This window comes from Dipodomys merriami, unplaced genomic scaffold (genome assembly GCF_024711535.1).
Source record: "Dipodomys merriami isolate MVZ:Mamm:240054 unplaced genomic scaffold, mDipMer1.0.p SCAF_3, whole genome shotgun sequence".
Classification (NCBI taxonomy): domain Eukaryota; kingdom Metazoa; phylum Chordata; class Mammalia; order Rodentia; family Heteromyidae; genus Dipodomys; species Dipodomys merriami.
The window spans coordinates 24,169,284-24,187,013 of NW_027204492.1; the positions used below are offsets into that span (position 1 = coordinate 24,169,284).

The 17,730-nt window shown below is 38.9% G+C and overlaps 1 protein-coding gene across 4 annotated transcripts in view; it reads right to left on the reverse strand.

Moving 5' to 3' along the window:
- Positions 1-3,281: 3,281 nt before the first annotated feature.
- Positions 3,282-17,730, reverse strand: part of Xiap (X-linked inhibitor of apoptosis) — a 47,096-nt gene continuing 32,647 nt past the window's right edge. For all 4 annotated transcript variants that reach the window (XM_070039778.1, XM_070039774.1, XM_070039775.1 and 1 more), the window contains 2 exons: positions 14,768-14,968; positions 3,282-8,388 (listed from right to left, as the gene is read on the reverse strand). In XM_070039778.1, the coding sequence (XP_069895879.1) occupies positions 8,195-8,388; positions 14,768-14,968 (395 nt within the window). In that variant the 3' untranslated portion in view covers positions 3,282-8,194. The remainder of the gene's footprint in view (positions 8,389-14,767; positions 14,969-17,730) is intronic.

The following is a 17,730-nucleotide window of genomic DNA, read 5'->3' on the forward strand; positions in this document are numbered from 1 at the left end:
AGATGGGCCTCACAGCAATCCTGTTCTACATGGAACAGAAGTTGTTGTCCCCAAATGTTCATATTTTTATTCATATAACTAAGTAAATAACTACTTATAACTCATATTTAGCATGTCTTTTCATCTAATTCTAATAGATGATATAGAATATATCTGACAAGTTTATAACAGAAAACTAAGAAAGGCCAAAGTATAGCACAAAGTACATTCATTTTAATAAACAAAATCTAGTTCAAAGAAAAAAACAGGTTTTTCCACATGAGCTAGGTCATTCTTTTAATGATTAACACAGGCCTTTGTTAAATTTCTACTAAGAAATCTATGTACAACGTTTACTTCGTGAAAAATAAAATGATGTTCGCAATTTTTCTCTATTTCACATGAATTTTATGGGAGAGAGATGTGAAGCCTTTTGTTTTTAATACTAGTTCCTTTGAAATATCAGTTAGGAATTCACAAAAGCTCTCATGTGTCTTGTTGTTTTTCCCCTCCCTCAATACAGTTGTCAGTTATCTGGCAGAAGCAGAGCCTAATCTCTGCCAAACAAAATTCCAGTATTTAATGAGAAAATACATTTTTGATGTCTTAGCCAAAAAAATGCAAAGCCCCTTATATAAGCTAATGGAATTAAAAAGAAATCCCTAGTACCTAGTAACAGAATAAAGCTAAAGAAGCAAAACACAGACACTTAAAGGAAAATGACTGCCAAAATAAAAGTTTATGTATCAAATAAACATCTTTAATTTTGCATATAAAATATATATTTTGGGGGTCTGAGATGTAGTTCAGTGGTAAAGCTCTTGCTGCTCATTGAGCCTCAGCACCAGACAGAAATAAACACCTGCATGTACAATATTGGGACAATAAAGGCTACTGAAATAAGAATTATATATTGTAATAGGATTTGTTAGAGCACATGTTAACTATATTCTAGTCTTTCGCTGAAAATTTAACTTCTAGGAAAAAAGAAAAATAATCAAAATTTGATTTATCTTGGATTCTTATTCTCTATTTTTAAAATATTCATCCAATATCTATTCATAAGCTTAAAGTTAACCAGTATAGGCCCAAGAATAACATTTTTTATGCTGTTGCCATTAATTGTGTTGCATATCATGCCTCAGATATTCAATTATCTGTAAGACTTTAAAATATTTCATTTTTTATGGCTCAGTATGTATGTATATCTGTGGATATGTCACAGTGAAGCCTCCCCATACAACTAATATACAAAAAAAAAAAAAACTTTTAAAAACTGTAAGCAACCAGATGCTGCTTACAATTGTAATCCTAGCTATGCAGGAGGCTGAGATCTGAGGATCATGATTTGAAGCCAGCCTGTGCAAGAAAGCCCATGAGACTCTTTTTTTTGGGGGGAGGGGGTCCGGTTGTGGGGCCTGAACTCTGGGCCTGGGTGCTGTTCCTCAGCTCTTCAGCTCAAAGCTAGCACTCTACCACTTGAGCCACAGCGCCACTTCTGGCTTTTTTCATTTTGCTTATGTGGTGCTGAGGAATCGAACCCAGGGCCTCAGGCATGCAAGGCAAGCACTCTACCACTGAGCCATCTTCCCAGCCCCCCATGAGACTCTCATCTCCAATAAACTGCCAAAAAAAGCTGCAAGTGGAGCTGTGGCTCAAGTGGTAGAGCCCATTGCCTTAAGCAAAAAAGCTCAGGGACAGTACCCAGGCCCTGAGTTCAAGCCCCGACTGGCACACTGGCACACACACACACACACACACACACACACACACACACTCCCTTCTAGGTAGAACAATACAAAGCCAAGGTTATACAAGGATTTCTTATGAGTAAATCAATGGTTTTGGCAAAAAATACAATTAAATAGACTGACTATCCTAGCCTCACCTGTATTTTTTTTTTTTTTTGTCAGTCATGGGGCTTGAACTCTGGGCCTGAGCGCTGTCCCTCAGCTCTTCAACTCAAGGCTAACGCTCTACCACTTGAGCTACAGCACCACTTCTGGTTTTTTCTGGTGGTTTATTGGAGATAAGAGTCTCACGGAGTTTCCTGCCTGGGCTGGCTTTGAACCACGATCCTCAGATCTCAGGCTCCTGAGTAGCTAGGATTACAGGCGTGAGACACTGGCACCTGGCTATCACCTGTATCTTAAGATATAATTTTGGCCACAATAGAGAACCACACATGTAGACTTATACAACTCTGAAGATCTATGGAACCCAAGACCTTTACTCCACTGTTTTTGTTGTTGTTATTTATGTGTCACAGTCACATAAAAATTTCAGAATTATACCGAATTCAGGACTGTTAATTATTATGTATTAGACACTACTTCCAACTCTGAAATTCTTTCCTTCCAAGTGAACAGCTCACATTTCACTGAAACTTTGGCTCTCTCTACAAGTGCAGATCTGTTCTGTAGAATTTCAACCAGTTGCTGTCATATTAGCACTCAGCAGTGAGCTTTCAAATCCTTAACTCTTTCCTTGCTTGACTGAAGGATAGTTTAATGGTAATGACCAGTAATAGGGATAGCATGAACTCAGCAATGAAGGGACAGAAGATGCATTCTTGTTACAAGGCTCAGAGTATATGCATGCAAGACAATTTTTTTTTTTTTTGGTCAGTTGTGGGGCCTGAACTCCGGGCCTGAGCGCTATCCCTCAGCTCTTCAGCTCAAGGCTAGTGCTCTACCACTTGAGCCACAGCACCAACTTCCACCTTTTTCTGCTATGTGGTGCTGAGGAATCGAACCCAGGGCCTCATGCATTCAAGGCGAGCACTCTACCACTGAGCCACCTTCCCAGCCTAACATGACAATTTTTTGAAAAATATAATTAGAAAGGACTTACAGATATTGCCTGTTATGACTACTAAGTTTTGGCAGTTTAATACAGAACTGAGCTAGCAAAAAATTATAAGGAAAAGTAAGAAAGGTGAGGATGATATTTACTTTTAGAAAACATCAAATTGGGGCTAGGAATGATAGTGATAGAGCACTCAAAGTTAGTGCTCCACCACTTGAGCAATAGCACCTCTCTGGCCTTTTCTGTGATTAATTGAAGAGTCTCATGAACTTTCCTGCCTGAGCTAAATCCTCAGATCTCAGCCTCCTGAGTAGCTAGGATTACAGGCATGAACCACCAGTGCCCAGCTGTCCTCAACCTCAAGACCTGCCTGTTTATAACTACTGCAAAGCTGGGATTATAGATATGTGCCACTATACCCAGCTTCCAAACTCATTTTAGTATTTTGAAGGAGGTTGTTTTATTTTTCTAAGAAAGTGAAACAAATATAAATATTTTAAAGAATAAGCTTTATTCACAGAAAAATAAGCTTTAATCTAAAACAAATGCCAGATTGTACAGCAGAAAGTAATTTTCTTAGTTTTCCATACTGATGGAAGGATTCTTACAAAGTGAAAAAAGCCATAAAATTATACTCACAAATATATTCACAAATATAGTACTCTGTCCCTTATCACATGAGTATTCACAATACTAATACAATGACATAACAATCAGTCATTCTGTCAGGTTAAGTATAATAGTAATTAAAAATGTAAAAATTTAACCGAAATTACAGTAAAGCTTTTGTTACATAAAATCAAAAATGCAAATCTATTACTAGGTGTAGAAGAAATGGTAAAAATATACTTACACAGGACTTTTAAATGGTACATTAATAATACACAATAAGCATGTAGCAAATGCCAAGATATCTGCAAATTTCAAACTTCAAAATACAATCTTACCACCCAAGCATTAATATACAGTTGTTCAATTTGAAGATGATACATGCATTTAAGATTGTCCTATTATGTCAGTTATAGTGTCATTTAACATGTAGTAAAAAGTTGGAGCACAGTGAGTGGAAGGAACTGTTGAAAACTGAACTTTTATACCTTTTAGAACAGGGAGCTTGATGACGGTTTTTCACCTTCAAATTATGTTCCAGCCAGGGCTCTGACAGTAATTAGCTATATAATTTGAAGAAAGTTGCTCTTTTTTGAGCCTCGGTTGCCTCAACTATAGAATGAGGGGGATCAATGAGCTTCCAGCTCTGAATATGATTGCTGGGAAAGAAATGCATAGTGTGATAAATGGATGAGTCAAATTGAAATGCTTATTACATAGGTGGAAATAAATCAATAGGTTTCTATTAGGAAAGCTCAACTGGATTTAATAAGGATAAATTTAAATCTTTATAAAAATGAAAATATTTCTGACTTCTGACCAATTTATTTATTGTAATTTACATAATCAAGATCAGTAATCGTAACAAAGTTATCATGTAAGAACTTTTTCTAAGTTTTAACCCCAATTTCTAAGGGTAGGAGGCATAAGGGGGTTATATCAAAACCTTGGAAGACAGTCATTATTTTCATTTCACAAATGAAGAACTTATTTGATTAAAAAGAACTACATCTGTCAAATTTTCCCATTTCCTCATTTCTCTAATGGCAAGGGCATTTCTCTCAACTCCTCCCATTGCTTTCCTCACTCAACACCTGGCTAATCAGAAACAAAACAATGATTTGGGTCTAATGAAGACAATATAGGCAACCAATGTTGAGGTGGTACTTTCAAAGTTCAATATACAAATCTTATGCACTAAAATAGGAACAAAAAAGTAACCCCAAAATTTAAATATAATAATTAAACAAAATATAATACAATCACATTACATACTATACTCACCCTACCTCCTTAACCAAAGGCAGGTGGGAAAACCAAATTTCAAAGGTAAAAGTAATAGTCATGAATTAATAAGCTTGGATTTACTTTATAAAGGCTATACTAATTTTGTCAGAAGAAAAAACTTTTGATCAGCACACTAAATTACTACAAATAAAGATAACTATTTAATACAAAATAGTTTTAATCTTCACCGACCTAAATATAGTAAAATAATGGTGGTGACTTCAAAAATTCTAAAGTGACCTCCATACAGAAAAAGAATGCGGACAGGTAGATAAGAACTACAGTGGGTAGGGATTTGGATCCTGTTACACTTTGACCTTGCAATTGGTCAATTTTTGCAAAATTATGTGGAAAAATTCCAGTGCTTTTTTGTAGTAAGAAAAAAGACAAAATCCGGTAGGTCTGTAAATTTTTGCTTAGAAGCTGGAGTGCTGAGTGATTTTAAGAACCTGAAGCAACAGCATTTCTAAACCATTCTTAAAATAAACTTGTTAGCCACATCAGCTTCATGCATTAAATTTCACAACTCATGGAGACAAAGAAAAAAAAAGGTCTTGCTTAACCCAACACACAAGTTTTAAAAGAAAAGTTTAATGAACTGAAGCTCCCCAACATGAAACGCCTGTATTACAATTTAGTCTTTGAGTTCCTGACTAACAAGTATGTTGGATTACCTATGTGACTTGGAGCTGAAGTGTTCTGGAAAACATATTTTTAAAATTTTAACACTTTTTTTCCCTGTAAGAATGCTTTGAATGTAAATTTAAATTTAAAGCTTAATCTATACAGATTTCATTTAACTTAATGATTATATATAACTAGACTTAAACAGAAAACAGTGCAATGGAGAACTGAAGTTTTCGTACATGCATATATGTGCGCGCGTGCGCGCGCACACACACACACACACACACACACACAAATCTGAGATTTACATATACACAGAAAAAAAAACAAAGAAACAGAAAACCAGGATGTCATTACTTAATTCTGTTTAAATCTGCAATGCTGTAAATGAATTTACCATGAATATCACTTAATTTCGTAGTTCACAGAACATAACAATACTTTTTCTCTTAGCAAATACAACAAAAATATAATTTCTAATAGTTTCGCTCTCAAACTATTCTCTGTAGCAGAATGCCACTTATCTTTATAATATATTTTCCATAAGAATCCTTTTTTTTTTTTGCTGGTTCTGGGGCTTGAACTCAGGGTCTGGGCACTGTCCCTCATCCTCTTTCTGTTCAAGGCTGGCACTATATAATTTGAGTCCCAGCGCCACTTCGGGCTTTTTTCTGAGTAGTTTATTAGAGATGAGTCTCATGGACTTTCTTGCCTGGACTGGCAAGATCTTCAAATCTCAGCCTCCTGAGTAGCTAGGATTAGAGGCATGAACCATCAGTGCCTGGAACAAGAATCATTTTAAGTCAATTTTGGATGTTCCAATTGTATCCATACTGATTCTTACTAATTCTTTTTTTTTTTTTCTCGACTAGTTGTCTACCACTTGAGCTACAGTTCTACTTCTGGCTTTTTATTAGTTAACTGGGCATGAGTCTCACAGACCTTTCTGCCCAGGCTGGCTTTGAACTGTAATCCTCAAATCTCAGCCTCCTGAGTATCTAGGATTATAGGTCTAAACCAGCAGTGCCTGACTCAAGTTCTTAAAATACATAAACAACTATTCTTCCCTTGTCAATATTTTATAATTTCCAAGAGGTTTTAAGGATCGTGAGAAGGTAATTTTTAACAAGCATCTACAACTATTACTACTTAAGCAAGCAAAAAAAAAAACATGTAAGTGAAGACAACACCTTGTTCTCCATATATACATCTTAACCATACTAACAGTAAAAATTCACACAAAACTTTAGGATACAACAATTTCAACTAGGAAAGCTGTCACTGTAACTACAAGCAGGATTCATACATGCTTCTACTTTACCTACATAAGCAGACAAATGTTTAAAATACTGGATTAACAAAGATATTTTAGTAAAGTGACTTAGGCAGGCTTAAACTAGCAAGGATTAAGAATGAATCCTTACTAATTAATTGGAAGATCTGAGACATATTTTATATTTCATCTTACAAAATCAGAATATTTATTTTGAAAAAAGATAAGAAGACATGGTCTACCTGTTAGAAAACTACCACTCAGAAATAGTTTTCACCCACAAAGCAGGGAAAACAGAAATATTTGAATTTCACATTGGCACCAAAAAGGTTAAGTGCTCTGACTTCCTGAATTATGAAAAACTAAAACTGAGCCATAAGTAGTTTTGCAGGCGTTTGAACATGCCTAAGCCTTTAAATCAGTAAAATACTTCCTAAAAATTCTGATTACAAAAGCAATACACACTTACAAAAATTCAAACAAAATAAAAGGGAAGTGAAGGACTCCTGTAAGCCCCTAGGACCCAACCCTTCCCCGCCCAAGAAGAAAAATCACATTTAAGAGTTTAGTATATAATCTTTCCAAATATTTTGTTCTATATACAAAATACACAGACACCTTGATTTGGCTCATACTATACATATTATTTTGCCATTGCATTTACATCTTTCCATGTTAGTATATGTTGTCTAAGTGGTAGTCTATCATTAAACATCCTTTTAGATGTGGTAGAATCTTTTAAAAAAGAAAAATATTTACACAGGTTGGGTGCCAGTGGCTCACACCTGTATTCTAGCTACATTGAATGCAGAGATGGGGAGGACCATAGCTCCAGTTGTAGCAAAAAGTTTGTGTGATTCCATCTCAACAGAAAAAGCTGGGCATGGTAATATGTGCCCACCATCCCAGCTACAGCTGAAAGTATAAATAGGATTGTGGTCCAAGGTGGCCCAGACAGATCTCAAAAACAAAAAACAAATAACAACTAGAGCAAAAGGGCTAGAGGCATGATTCAATAGGTCGAATGCCTGCTGTTAAACACAAAGCACTGAGTTCAAGCCACAGTACTGCTCCCCAGTTGTTTACACACATGATTATAATTTTAAAAGAAAATGTTATCCTAAAACATAAAGACAAACATCTAAAGATAATGTCTGTCTTTCTACACATGTGGAACAGTTCATTCCATTTTCACACAGAAAAACTTATGTGATTGAGGAGATTAGCACTAATCTCAACATTCACACAGAATGTTCCACTTGTTAAACTTCTCTGAAATGAACGAAAAATTCAAATGATCAGTTCACTTATTCATAGAAACTAAGCCAGTGTGCTACAATACACACTGTGATCAACTATAATAAGTTGCTTCTTAATCTAGGGCTTCAATTGAATAAAAATAAAAAATAACTGGATATATGATACAGTTAAATAACCTGAAAATCCAGATATTCAATGCTTAGAATGCCAATTAAAATAATGGTATTTACATTTGTTTTCACTTGGTAGCAAATGCAAATTGAATTCAATACTGATTACTTAATGTTCATTCACATCACATATTCAATCAGGGTCTTAAGAAGAACATAACATGCCTATTGTGGTGCTAGGTTAAGACATAAAAATTTTTTGCTTGAAAGTAATGACTGTGTAGCACATGGGACATTTGTCCACTGCTTCAGCACATTGTTTACAAGTGACCAGATGTCCACAAGGAATAAAAACTACAGCAATGTTTCTATCCATACAGATTTTGCAAAGTTTTTCTTCTTGCAGGCGCCTTAGCTGCTCTTCAGTACTAATTTCTGCACAAAGAGAAAAGAAATATACTCATTTTAGACTTTCTTAATTATTTCAATTCACTGAGACATTACTGAACCCCTACTGTGTGCCTGACACTCAAGTGCTGGGAGATGGGAGATGACTCACACATATCCCGTGTTCTTAAATAGCTAGCATACTAGTGGTGGAGGATATGAGATGAGGTTATAGAGGTAAGCACAAAGTACAAAGTGATAAGTGCTCTAATAAAGTTACATATAAATTGCTCTAGGACAAGATGAACAAGTTCTTCTGTTCAGGCTTGTTAGAGAAGGCATCATGGGAGAAGGGAGGAGGAGAGTGGAGGAGTGACATTTAAACATGGGAGCAATTTGCCACACAGAAGAAAGGATTAGTTAAAAGAAGGAGCATATGGAAAGGACATGACTAATTCCAGTAAGACATGGATTTGAGGGACACTTCTGCAATGGGACAATTAAGATTTGGTATTTGAATGTGAGGGCTGTGGAAGTAAAAAGGAAATATAGGAATTTGGGATTCTCAGGCATTTTGAGGTATTTATACAGGGAACCCATACAAAAATTTCTAGTAGAGAACTGGACAATCAAATTTTAGAAGAAGTCAGGGCATGCCAGACAGTGGTGGCTCCCAGCTGTAATCCTAGCTACTCAGGAGGCTGAGATCTGAGGGCCACAGTTCAAAGCCAGCCTAGGCAGGACAGGCAGACTCTTTTTGCCAATTAACCATCAGAAAAGTGCCCAGGCTCTGAGTTCAAGCCTCATGACAGACCAAAAATAAAAGATGTCAGGGTGAGAAAAAGAGTGTCATCAATATATAGGTAACACAGAAATGCTTGTATAATTTAGCCTTTTCCAAAATAGGTTTTGTGAAATGGTAACAATTATGCCACAAAAATGTGCTTCCTGGTCATATATAATTAAAATTGAAGCAGCAGCAGTCAACAGCAACAGTATAAATACTATGATACTATGTGCTAGGCACTATTCCAAGTGTGCTATGTATCTTGACTGTCTTTGTAGTCACTGTACACTCATACTTTCCAAATTTGGCCTCAAATAGAATGACTTGAACTCTCTCCTCTCCCTTCCTTCCCCTCTCTTTTCCCTCTCTCCTCTTCTTTATCCTCCCTTGTCAGTGTTGGGGATGGAACTCAGGGCCCTTTGTATGCTAAGTGAGTATTCTACCATTGAGCTGTGCCACTTTAAGCAACATATTCCTGGGCCTTATTCAGTAAACTTTATATTTCTAGGTTAAAAATACACTGCATTTGGGAATCACTGACATCACATTCAGTATAATACAATATGGTATATATCCATCTTGAAATAGTACGATGCATTTCTATGTTCAACTATGGAGTTCCTTTATTGTGATAGCTCTTTTTTTAAAAATTTTTTTGGGGGGTCGGGTTGTGGGGCCTGAACTCTGGGCCTGGGCGCTGTCCCTCAGCTCTTCAGCTCAAGACTGATGCTCTACCACTTGAGCCATAGCGCCACTTCCAGCTTTCTTCTTTTTGCTTATGTGGTGCTGAGGAATCAAACCCAGGGCCTCATGCATGCAAGGCAAGCACTCTACCACTGAGCCACCTTCCCAGCCCCTTGTGATAGCTCTTTTACTATCTCAAAGAAACGTGTGGGAAACAATTTTTTTGTGGGTTGTGGGGCCTGAACTCTGGGCATGGGAGCTGTCCCTCAGCTCTTCAGGTCAAAGCTCTACCACTTTAGCCACAGGGCCACTTCCAGCTATTTCTGCTCATATAGTGCTGAGGAATCGAACCCAGGGCTTCATGCATGCAAGGCAATACTACTCTACCACTGAGCCACAGTCCCAGCCCCAAAACATTGTTTAATTTTGCTTAACAAAATACTGAAACACTTAACTAAGTTAGAGGCATTAGGGATACAATTAACAAGCATATGAACTTCAGACCCTCAATAGTTCATACACAAGTCACAAACATAAGTAATCAGGGAAATTACAATATGCTATAATGATAAAGGTAATTACAGTGTGTTATGAAGAACACAGGAAGGGTGTGTGTGCACTTGTGTGCACGTATGCACACATAAAAGGCCTACTGGAGAAAATTATACCTAAACTGGATCTTAAAAGAGGAGTAGGAATTAACCAGAAGGGGAAGATCATGGAGGGCAGGGGAAGTGAAGGATCAATTTCTAGCCAACAGAACATAGCCTACAAGTGTACAGGTAAGAATTTGTAAAGGAAATAGCATAAAAGGAGGCTATGGAAAGATTTGGTAAGCTAATTTGTCCCTCATCCTACGGGCCCTGGTGATAGGTTTTAAATTGAAGACAGATAAGGCCACATTTGTGCACCAGAGGTTTCTCTAGAGGGATTGGACAAAAGGATTAATTTTCTTCTTAAAATCAACTTTGTGCACAATAAAAGCTATAGGCTCTCCTGGGGAAGTAGATCAAGTTGTACTGGCACACATGAGGCCCTGTGTTTGATCCCCAACACCAAACCCCCCTCCCCCCGCAAAAGTTATGAAGATTATTTGCACAATAGTGTAAATGTATTTAGCACTATCAAACTATTTACTTAAAACAGTTAAAATGGGCTGGGAATGTGGTTTAGTGATAGAATGCTTGCCTTTCATGCATGAAGCCCTGGGTTTGATTCCTCAGTACTACCGAAACAGAAAAAGCCAGAAGTGGCACTGTGGCTCATGTGGTAGAGTGCTAGCTTTGAGCTTCTTAAGAAGCTCATGGACAGTACCCAGGCCCTGAGTTCAAGCCCCAGAACTGGCAAAAACAAAAACAAAAAACCTCTGTTAAAATGACAATTGTTTTTTCCTCCTTTCTGTAGGCTGGGATTGAACGCAGGTTCTGATGCATGCTGGGCAATTACTCTACCATTGAGCTATACACATCCTCAGCCTGAAACTGGTTAATTATATGTTATGTGCATTTTGTCACAGTTAAAAAAAAACTAAGAGACAAATAAAACTGAATACTGCTCCCAACCACCAGAATGATCTTCAGCACTCCTGCACAACTTGAGGTTTCTATCTGACCTCAAAAAAACTGTCAGGTATGGCCAGGCACTGGTGGCTCATACCTGTAACCCTAGCTACTCAGGAAGCTGAGATCTGAGGACTGTAGTTCAATGGCCACCTGGGTAGGAAAGTCCATCAGACTCTCATGTCCAATTAACCACCAAAAAGCTGAAGTGGAGCACCAGCCTTGAGCACTAAAGCTCAGGGACAGCAACCAGGCCCAAAGTTCAAGCCCCAGGACCAGCAATCAATCAAGCAATAAGAACTATCAGGGCTAACAAAACATGGATATCATTACCCTTTTTCTAGTAAAGCTATTTACTTGAGATGGTGATACTCTAGGTACAGCTTTTCCCCAGACTAATAATTTACCTTACCAACTACTTCATGCCATCTTTAAAGGTGGTAACTGGGTCCTACATTCATTCTACAAGACCTATTTCTAGATCAGAAATTTTCTGGCATATGATCATTAAAGGTATTATATAGATTCTTCTTTTTTTTCCCCAGTCCTGGGGCTTGAACTTAGGGCTTGGGCACTGACCCTGAGCCCTGAGTTTCTTTTGCTCAAGACTAGCACTCTAACACATGACCCACAGCAACACTTCAAGTTCTTTCTGTTTATGTAGTTCTGAGGAATCAAACCCAGGACTTCATGCATGCTAGGTAAGCACTCTACCACTATGCCACATTACAGCCCCATGTATATTATTCTTCTAACATAAGTTGATATTATACAATTTACTGTTAGAGCAGATCCACGCGGGACGGTAAAAAATTAGTATGTGTCAAATGCCAATGGCTCATGCCTATAGTTCTAGCTACCCAGGAGACTGATATCTGAAGATCAGAGCTCAAAGCTAGCCTGGGCAAAAAAAAGTCTGTGTGACTCTTCCTCCAACTAGCTACCAAAAAGTTGGAAGTGAAGCTCAAGTGGTAGAGCACTAATTTTTTTTTTTTTTTGGCTAGTCCTGGGGCTTGAACTCAGCCTGGGCACTGTTCTGAGCTGCTTTTTTTTTTTTGCTCAAGGCTAGCACTCTACCACTTGAGCCACAGCACCACTTCCAGCTTTCTCTGTGTATGTGGTACTAAGGAATCCAACCCAGGGCTTCATGCATGCTAGGCAAGCACTCTACCACTAAGCCACATTCCCAGCCCCTAGAGCACTAACCTTGAGTAAATAGCTAAAAGACAGTACCCAGGTTTGAGTTCAAACCCGAGTACTAGCACAAAAAAATCATACTAAAACAGTATGCTATGCCATGCCAGCAGTAGCCTCATATCATACATCTTGTGTTTACCAAGTCTCTTGATTGCTTCAAAGGCTACATCAAGTGACTAGCCTATACCATCTGGGTTTGGGCAATTACATGCTATGATGTTCACACAATAATGAAAATGCCTAACATGTTTCTTAAGCTATGTCCCCATTGTTAAGGAACATGTGACTATAATTAGGTTTAGATGAGGTCATGAGGGTGAGAACTTATGATGGAATTAGTGTCCTTGTAAGTAGAGGAAGGAAGACCACAGCATTTATGGACCCCCAACTCCACAAGCACCTCTCATTGTGAGGACACAATAAAAAGGCAGCCATCTTCAAGGCCTTCATTGGGAACATTGAACCTTGATTTTGAACTTCTCTGTACTGGAATAATCAGATGTCTTTTGTTTAAGTCACCTAGTGATTCATTATAGTAGCCTAAGCAGAATAACACACAGTATTAAGTGTATATTTAGAAGGATCTTTAATCTGACATTATCCAAAAAATGTACTCATTACGTGACAACACCTTAATAACAATACACTATTAAAAATCTTTAGGGCTGGGAAGGTGGCTCAGTGGTAGAGTACTTGCCTTGCATGAGGCCCTGGGTTCGATTCCTCAGCACCACATAAGCAAAAAGAAAAAAGCCGGAAGTGATGCTGTGGTTCAAGTGGTAGAGCGTTGGCCTTGAGCTGAAGAGCTGAGGGACAGCGCCCAGGCCCAGAGTTCAGGCCCCACGACCAGACCCCACCCAAAAAAAAATAAAAATAAAATATCAAAGGAGGAGGCTGCAATGCTTGGTAAGAAATGTATGCATTATCCTGCCAATGTAATTGTAACCCCTCTGTACAGTATGTTCTCAAATAAAATAAAATAAAATTTAAATAAAAACAAAAAAAAACAAAAAATAAATAAATAAATAAATAAAATCTTTATCTGCCAGGCACCAGTGGCTCACACCTGTAATCCTAGCTACTCAGGAGGCTGAGATCTGAGGAACACAGTTCAAAGCCAGCCCGGGCAGAAAAATCCATGAGACTCTTATCTCCAACTAACCACTAGAAAACTGGAAGTGGCACTGTGGCTCAAGTGGTAGAGCGCATACCTTGAGCTGAAGAGCACAGGGATAGCACCCAAGCCCAGAGTTCAGGTACACAACCAAAAAAAAAAAATCTTTATCTATTGGATATACAGAAATATTTATAGAGGGGCTGGGAAGGTGGCTCAGTGGTAAAGCGTTTGCCTTGCATGCCTGAGGCCCTGGGTTCAATTCCTCAGCACCACATAAGCAAAAAGAAAAAAGCCGGAAGTGGCACTGTGGCTCAAGTGGTAGAACGCTAGCCTTGAGCTGAAGAGCTGAGGGACAGCGTCCAGGCCCAGAGTTCAGGCCCCACGACCAGACCCTCCCCAAAAAAAGAAATATTTATAGATAATTATATAGGGTAGGTCTGGTGTTAAAAAGTACTGTAGCCAAAAAGAAAAAGATTGAGGGGTAGATAAGAAGATTGGAAAAGTATTGAAAATTATTGAAGCTGAGGGCTTATTATAGTCTTCTCTTTTCTTTTTTGTATGTTTGAAATGCTTCATTATTAAAGGTTAAAAAATGTTTATATTAAGGGAGAAGTGAGCTGGGTACTGGTGACTCACACCTGTCATCTCTGAGTTCAAGCCTCAGGATAGGCACACAAAAAAGAGGCAGAAGTGAGAGGAGAGAAATTAATGAGCACAGAAATGATATTAAAGCAGCAGACATAGGGTTTGGGTTAGGTGGTAATGTGCCTGACTAGCAAGCACAAGATTCTGAGTTCAAATCTTAATCCTAGTACATAGTTCAAAAAAACAAAAAACAGCCACACAGCGGGGCACTGATGGCTCACATCTATAGTCCTAGCTACTCAGGAGGCTGAGATCTGAGGTTTGAAGCCAGCCCAGGCAGGAAAATCTGGGAGACTCTGATCTCCAATGAAAACTACTCAGAAAAAGCTGGAAATAGAGCTGTGGCTCAAGTGGTTAGCCTTGTGCACAGATAGGATCAGAGACAGAGCCCAGGCCCTAAGTTCAAGCCCCAGACTGGCAAAAAAAAGCCATGCATACCTTTCTGCAGTGACGTCTGACTTGATTCATCTTGTGTATTATCTTTCTGAGCATTCACTAGATCTGCAACCAGAATTTCAAGTGATATATAGTTGCTCCCAGATGTCTGAATTTTTTCCTCCATTATTTTCTTAATATCCTTAAAACTGAATCCCATTCTTATAGCTTCCTGTACCAGAGGATTCTGGAAGATAGTATCATCTGAGAAGAAAATTGGACAAAAAATGAGCATGGTTGAATCAAATATTTTCATTAATACAACTCAATAAAATAGTTTAAAATAGCATACAGTAATCTGAGTGAGGTAATACACAATTGTAAGCCCAGAACTCAAGAGACTGACAGAAGGAGAATCATGAGTATGAAATCAGCCTAGGCTACAATCAAAAAAAAGAGAAAGAAACAGAATGAACTATGCAACTATGCAGGGAAGGGAGGAAAAAACTGGGGGAAAGTGAAGGAAGGGATGACATTGTCCATTACCTGATTTATGGAATTGTAACCATTTTGTACAAATTGTTAATATTTCTTTTTGTCGGTCATGTGGCCTGAACTCTGGACCTGGGCACTGTCCCTCAGCTCTTCAGCTCAAGGCTAGCGCACTACCACAGTGCCACTTCCGGCTTTTTCTGCTTATGTGCATGCAAGGCAAGCATTCTACTACTGAGCCACCTTCCCAGCCCCTAAAATTATTTTTTATTTCTTACTGTTATTATAAAGGTGATATACAGAGGGATTACAGACATATAAGTCAGGTAATGAGTACATTGGACAATGTCACCCTATTCCCTTGCTCTCTCCCAGTGTCTCCCTCCCATCTCCACCCAAAAGTTGTATAGTTCATTTTCAATATAGTGTCTAGTGAGAATCATTGCTGCATTTGTTCACCCAATAAAATTATTTCTTAAAAAAGTTTAAAGCCAGGCACTGGTGGGTCACACCTATAATCCTAGCTACTCAGGAGGCTGAGATCTGAGGATCACGGTTCGAAGCCAGACTAAGCAGAAAAGTCAATGAGACTCTTATTTCCAATAAACCACTAGAAAACCGAAGTGGCTCTATGGCTCAAGAGGTAGAGCACTAGCCTTGAGCTGAAGAGCTAAAGGACAGCACTTAGGCCCAGAGTTCAGACCCATGACCAACAACAACAACAAAAAAAAAAAAAACCCAAAAAAAACAAAACAAAAATGTTTAAGCAGCAGGCAAAAATAAATAGATAAAACCAAAATGCATGGGGCTGGGAAGTTGGCTCAGTGGTACAGTGCTTGCCTCACATGCATGAAACCCTGGGTTCAATTCCTCAGTACCACATAAGCAGAAAAAAGCTGGAAGTGGTGCTGTAGCTCAAATGGTAGGGTGCTTGCCTTGAGCTGAAGAACTGAGGGACAGCACGCAGGCCCAGAGTTCAGCCCCCATGACCAACAAAAAAAAATGCATTACCAAACTTAAACCTGCTTTGCAATACTTTTTGTGGACATTTTTGTCACTGAATGATACCTTCTGGAATCTTGTAATTCACTGTAAATGTTGTATACATTTTATGGCACCATGGCTTATTCAAGATTAGGGTTTAGCTGGGTGCTGGTGGCTCACACCTGTAATACTAGCTAATAAGGAGGCTGAGATCTAAGGATCACTGTTTGAAGCCAACCTAGGCAGAAAGTTCCAGCCAAAAAGTTCATGGGTGTCTTATCTCCAACAGACTACTAAGAAAAAGTGGGACATAGTGCTGTGGCTCAAGTGGTAGAGTGCTAGCCTTGAGCACAGAGAGGCTCATGGACAGTGCCTAGCCCTGAATTCAGCTCTAGAACCAGAAAAAAAGAATAAAGCCAGTCACAGGTGGCTCATGCCTATAATCCTAGCTACTCAGGAAGCTGAGATTATGAAGATCATGGTTCAAAGACAGCCCTGGCAGGAGAATCCGTTAGACTCTTTATTCCCAGTTAACCACCACAAAACCAAAAGTGGTGCTGTGGCTCAAAGTGGTAGAGCACCTCAAGCAAAAGAGCTCTCAAACAGAGCTCAGAGCCCCACATCTGACCAAAATAAGTAACTAAATGCTTCAGAACTCTGGTTTTTCAAATTAACTGTGCTCATTAACAGTTAACCAAAAATACTTAAAACATTACGTTTTAAGTAGTTGCTATAAAGTCAAACACAAGGATTTTCATTAAAAGCAATTGAGAAATCAGGGGAAGTCCCAGTCTGATCTGGAATGTATAAGCTTCTCTTTTTTGCCAGTTGTGGGGCCTGAATTCTGGGCCTGGGTACTGTCCCTCAGCTTTTCAGCTCAACACTAGAGCTCTACCACCTGAGGTACAGCACCACTTCCAGCTTTTTCTGCTTATGTGGTGCTGAGGAATTGAACCCAGGGCCTCATGCATGCAAGGCAAGCACTCTACCACTGAGCCACCTTCCCAGCCCTGTATGAGTTTCTTAACATTCAGCTAGTTTCTGCACCTGAAGCTCTTGGGATAAGTAACACATAAAAGTTAACACAGCTGGGCGCCGGTGATTCACTTCTGTAATCCTAGCCACTCAGAAGGATGAGATCTGAGGACTGCAGTTCAAACATAGCCCCAGCAGGAAAGTCCATTAGGGTCTTTAATAAACTGCCAGAAAAACAGAAGTGGCACTGTGACTCAAGTGGTAGAATGCTCGCCCAGAGTTCAAGCCCCACAACTGACAAAAAAAAAAAAAAAAAAAAAAGTTAATGCAGCCAGGTGCTGGTGGCTCACACCTATAATCCTAGCTATTAAGGAGGCTGAGATCTGAGGATCATGGTTCAAAGCCAGCCCAGGCAGGAAAGTCCATGAGACTCTTATCTCCATTAAACCACCAGAAAACCGGAAGAGGCGCTGTGGTTCAAGTGGTAGAGCACTAGCCTTGAGCTGAAGAGCTGAGGGACAGTGCCCAGGCCCAGAGTTCAAGCCCCATGACTGACCAAAAAAAAAAGTTAATAT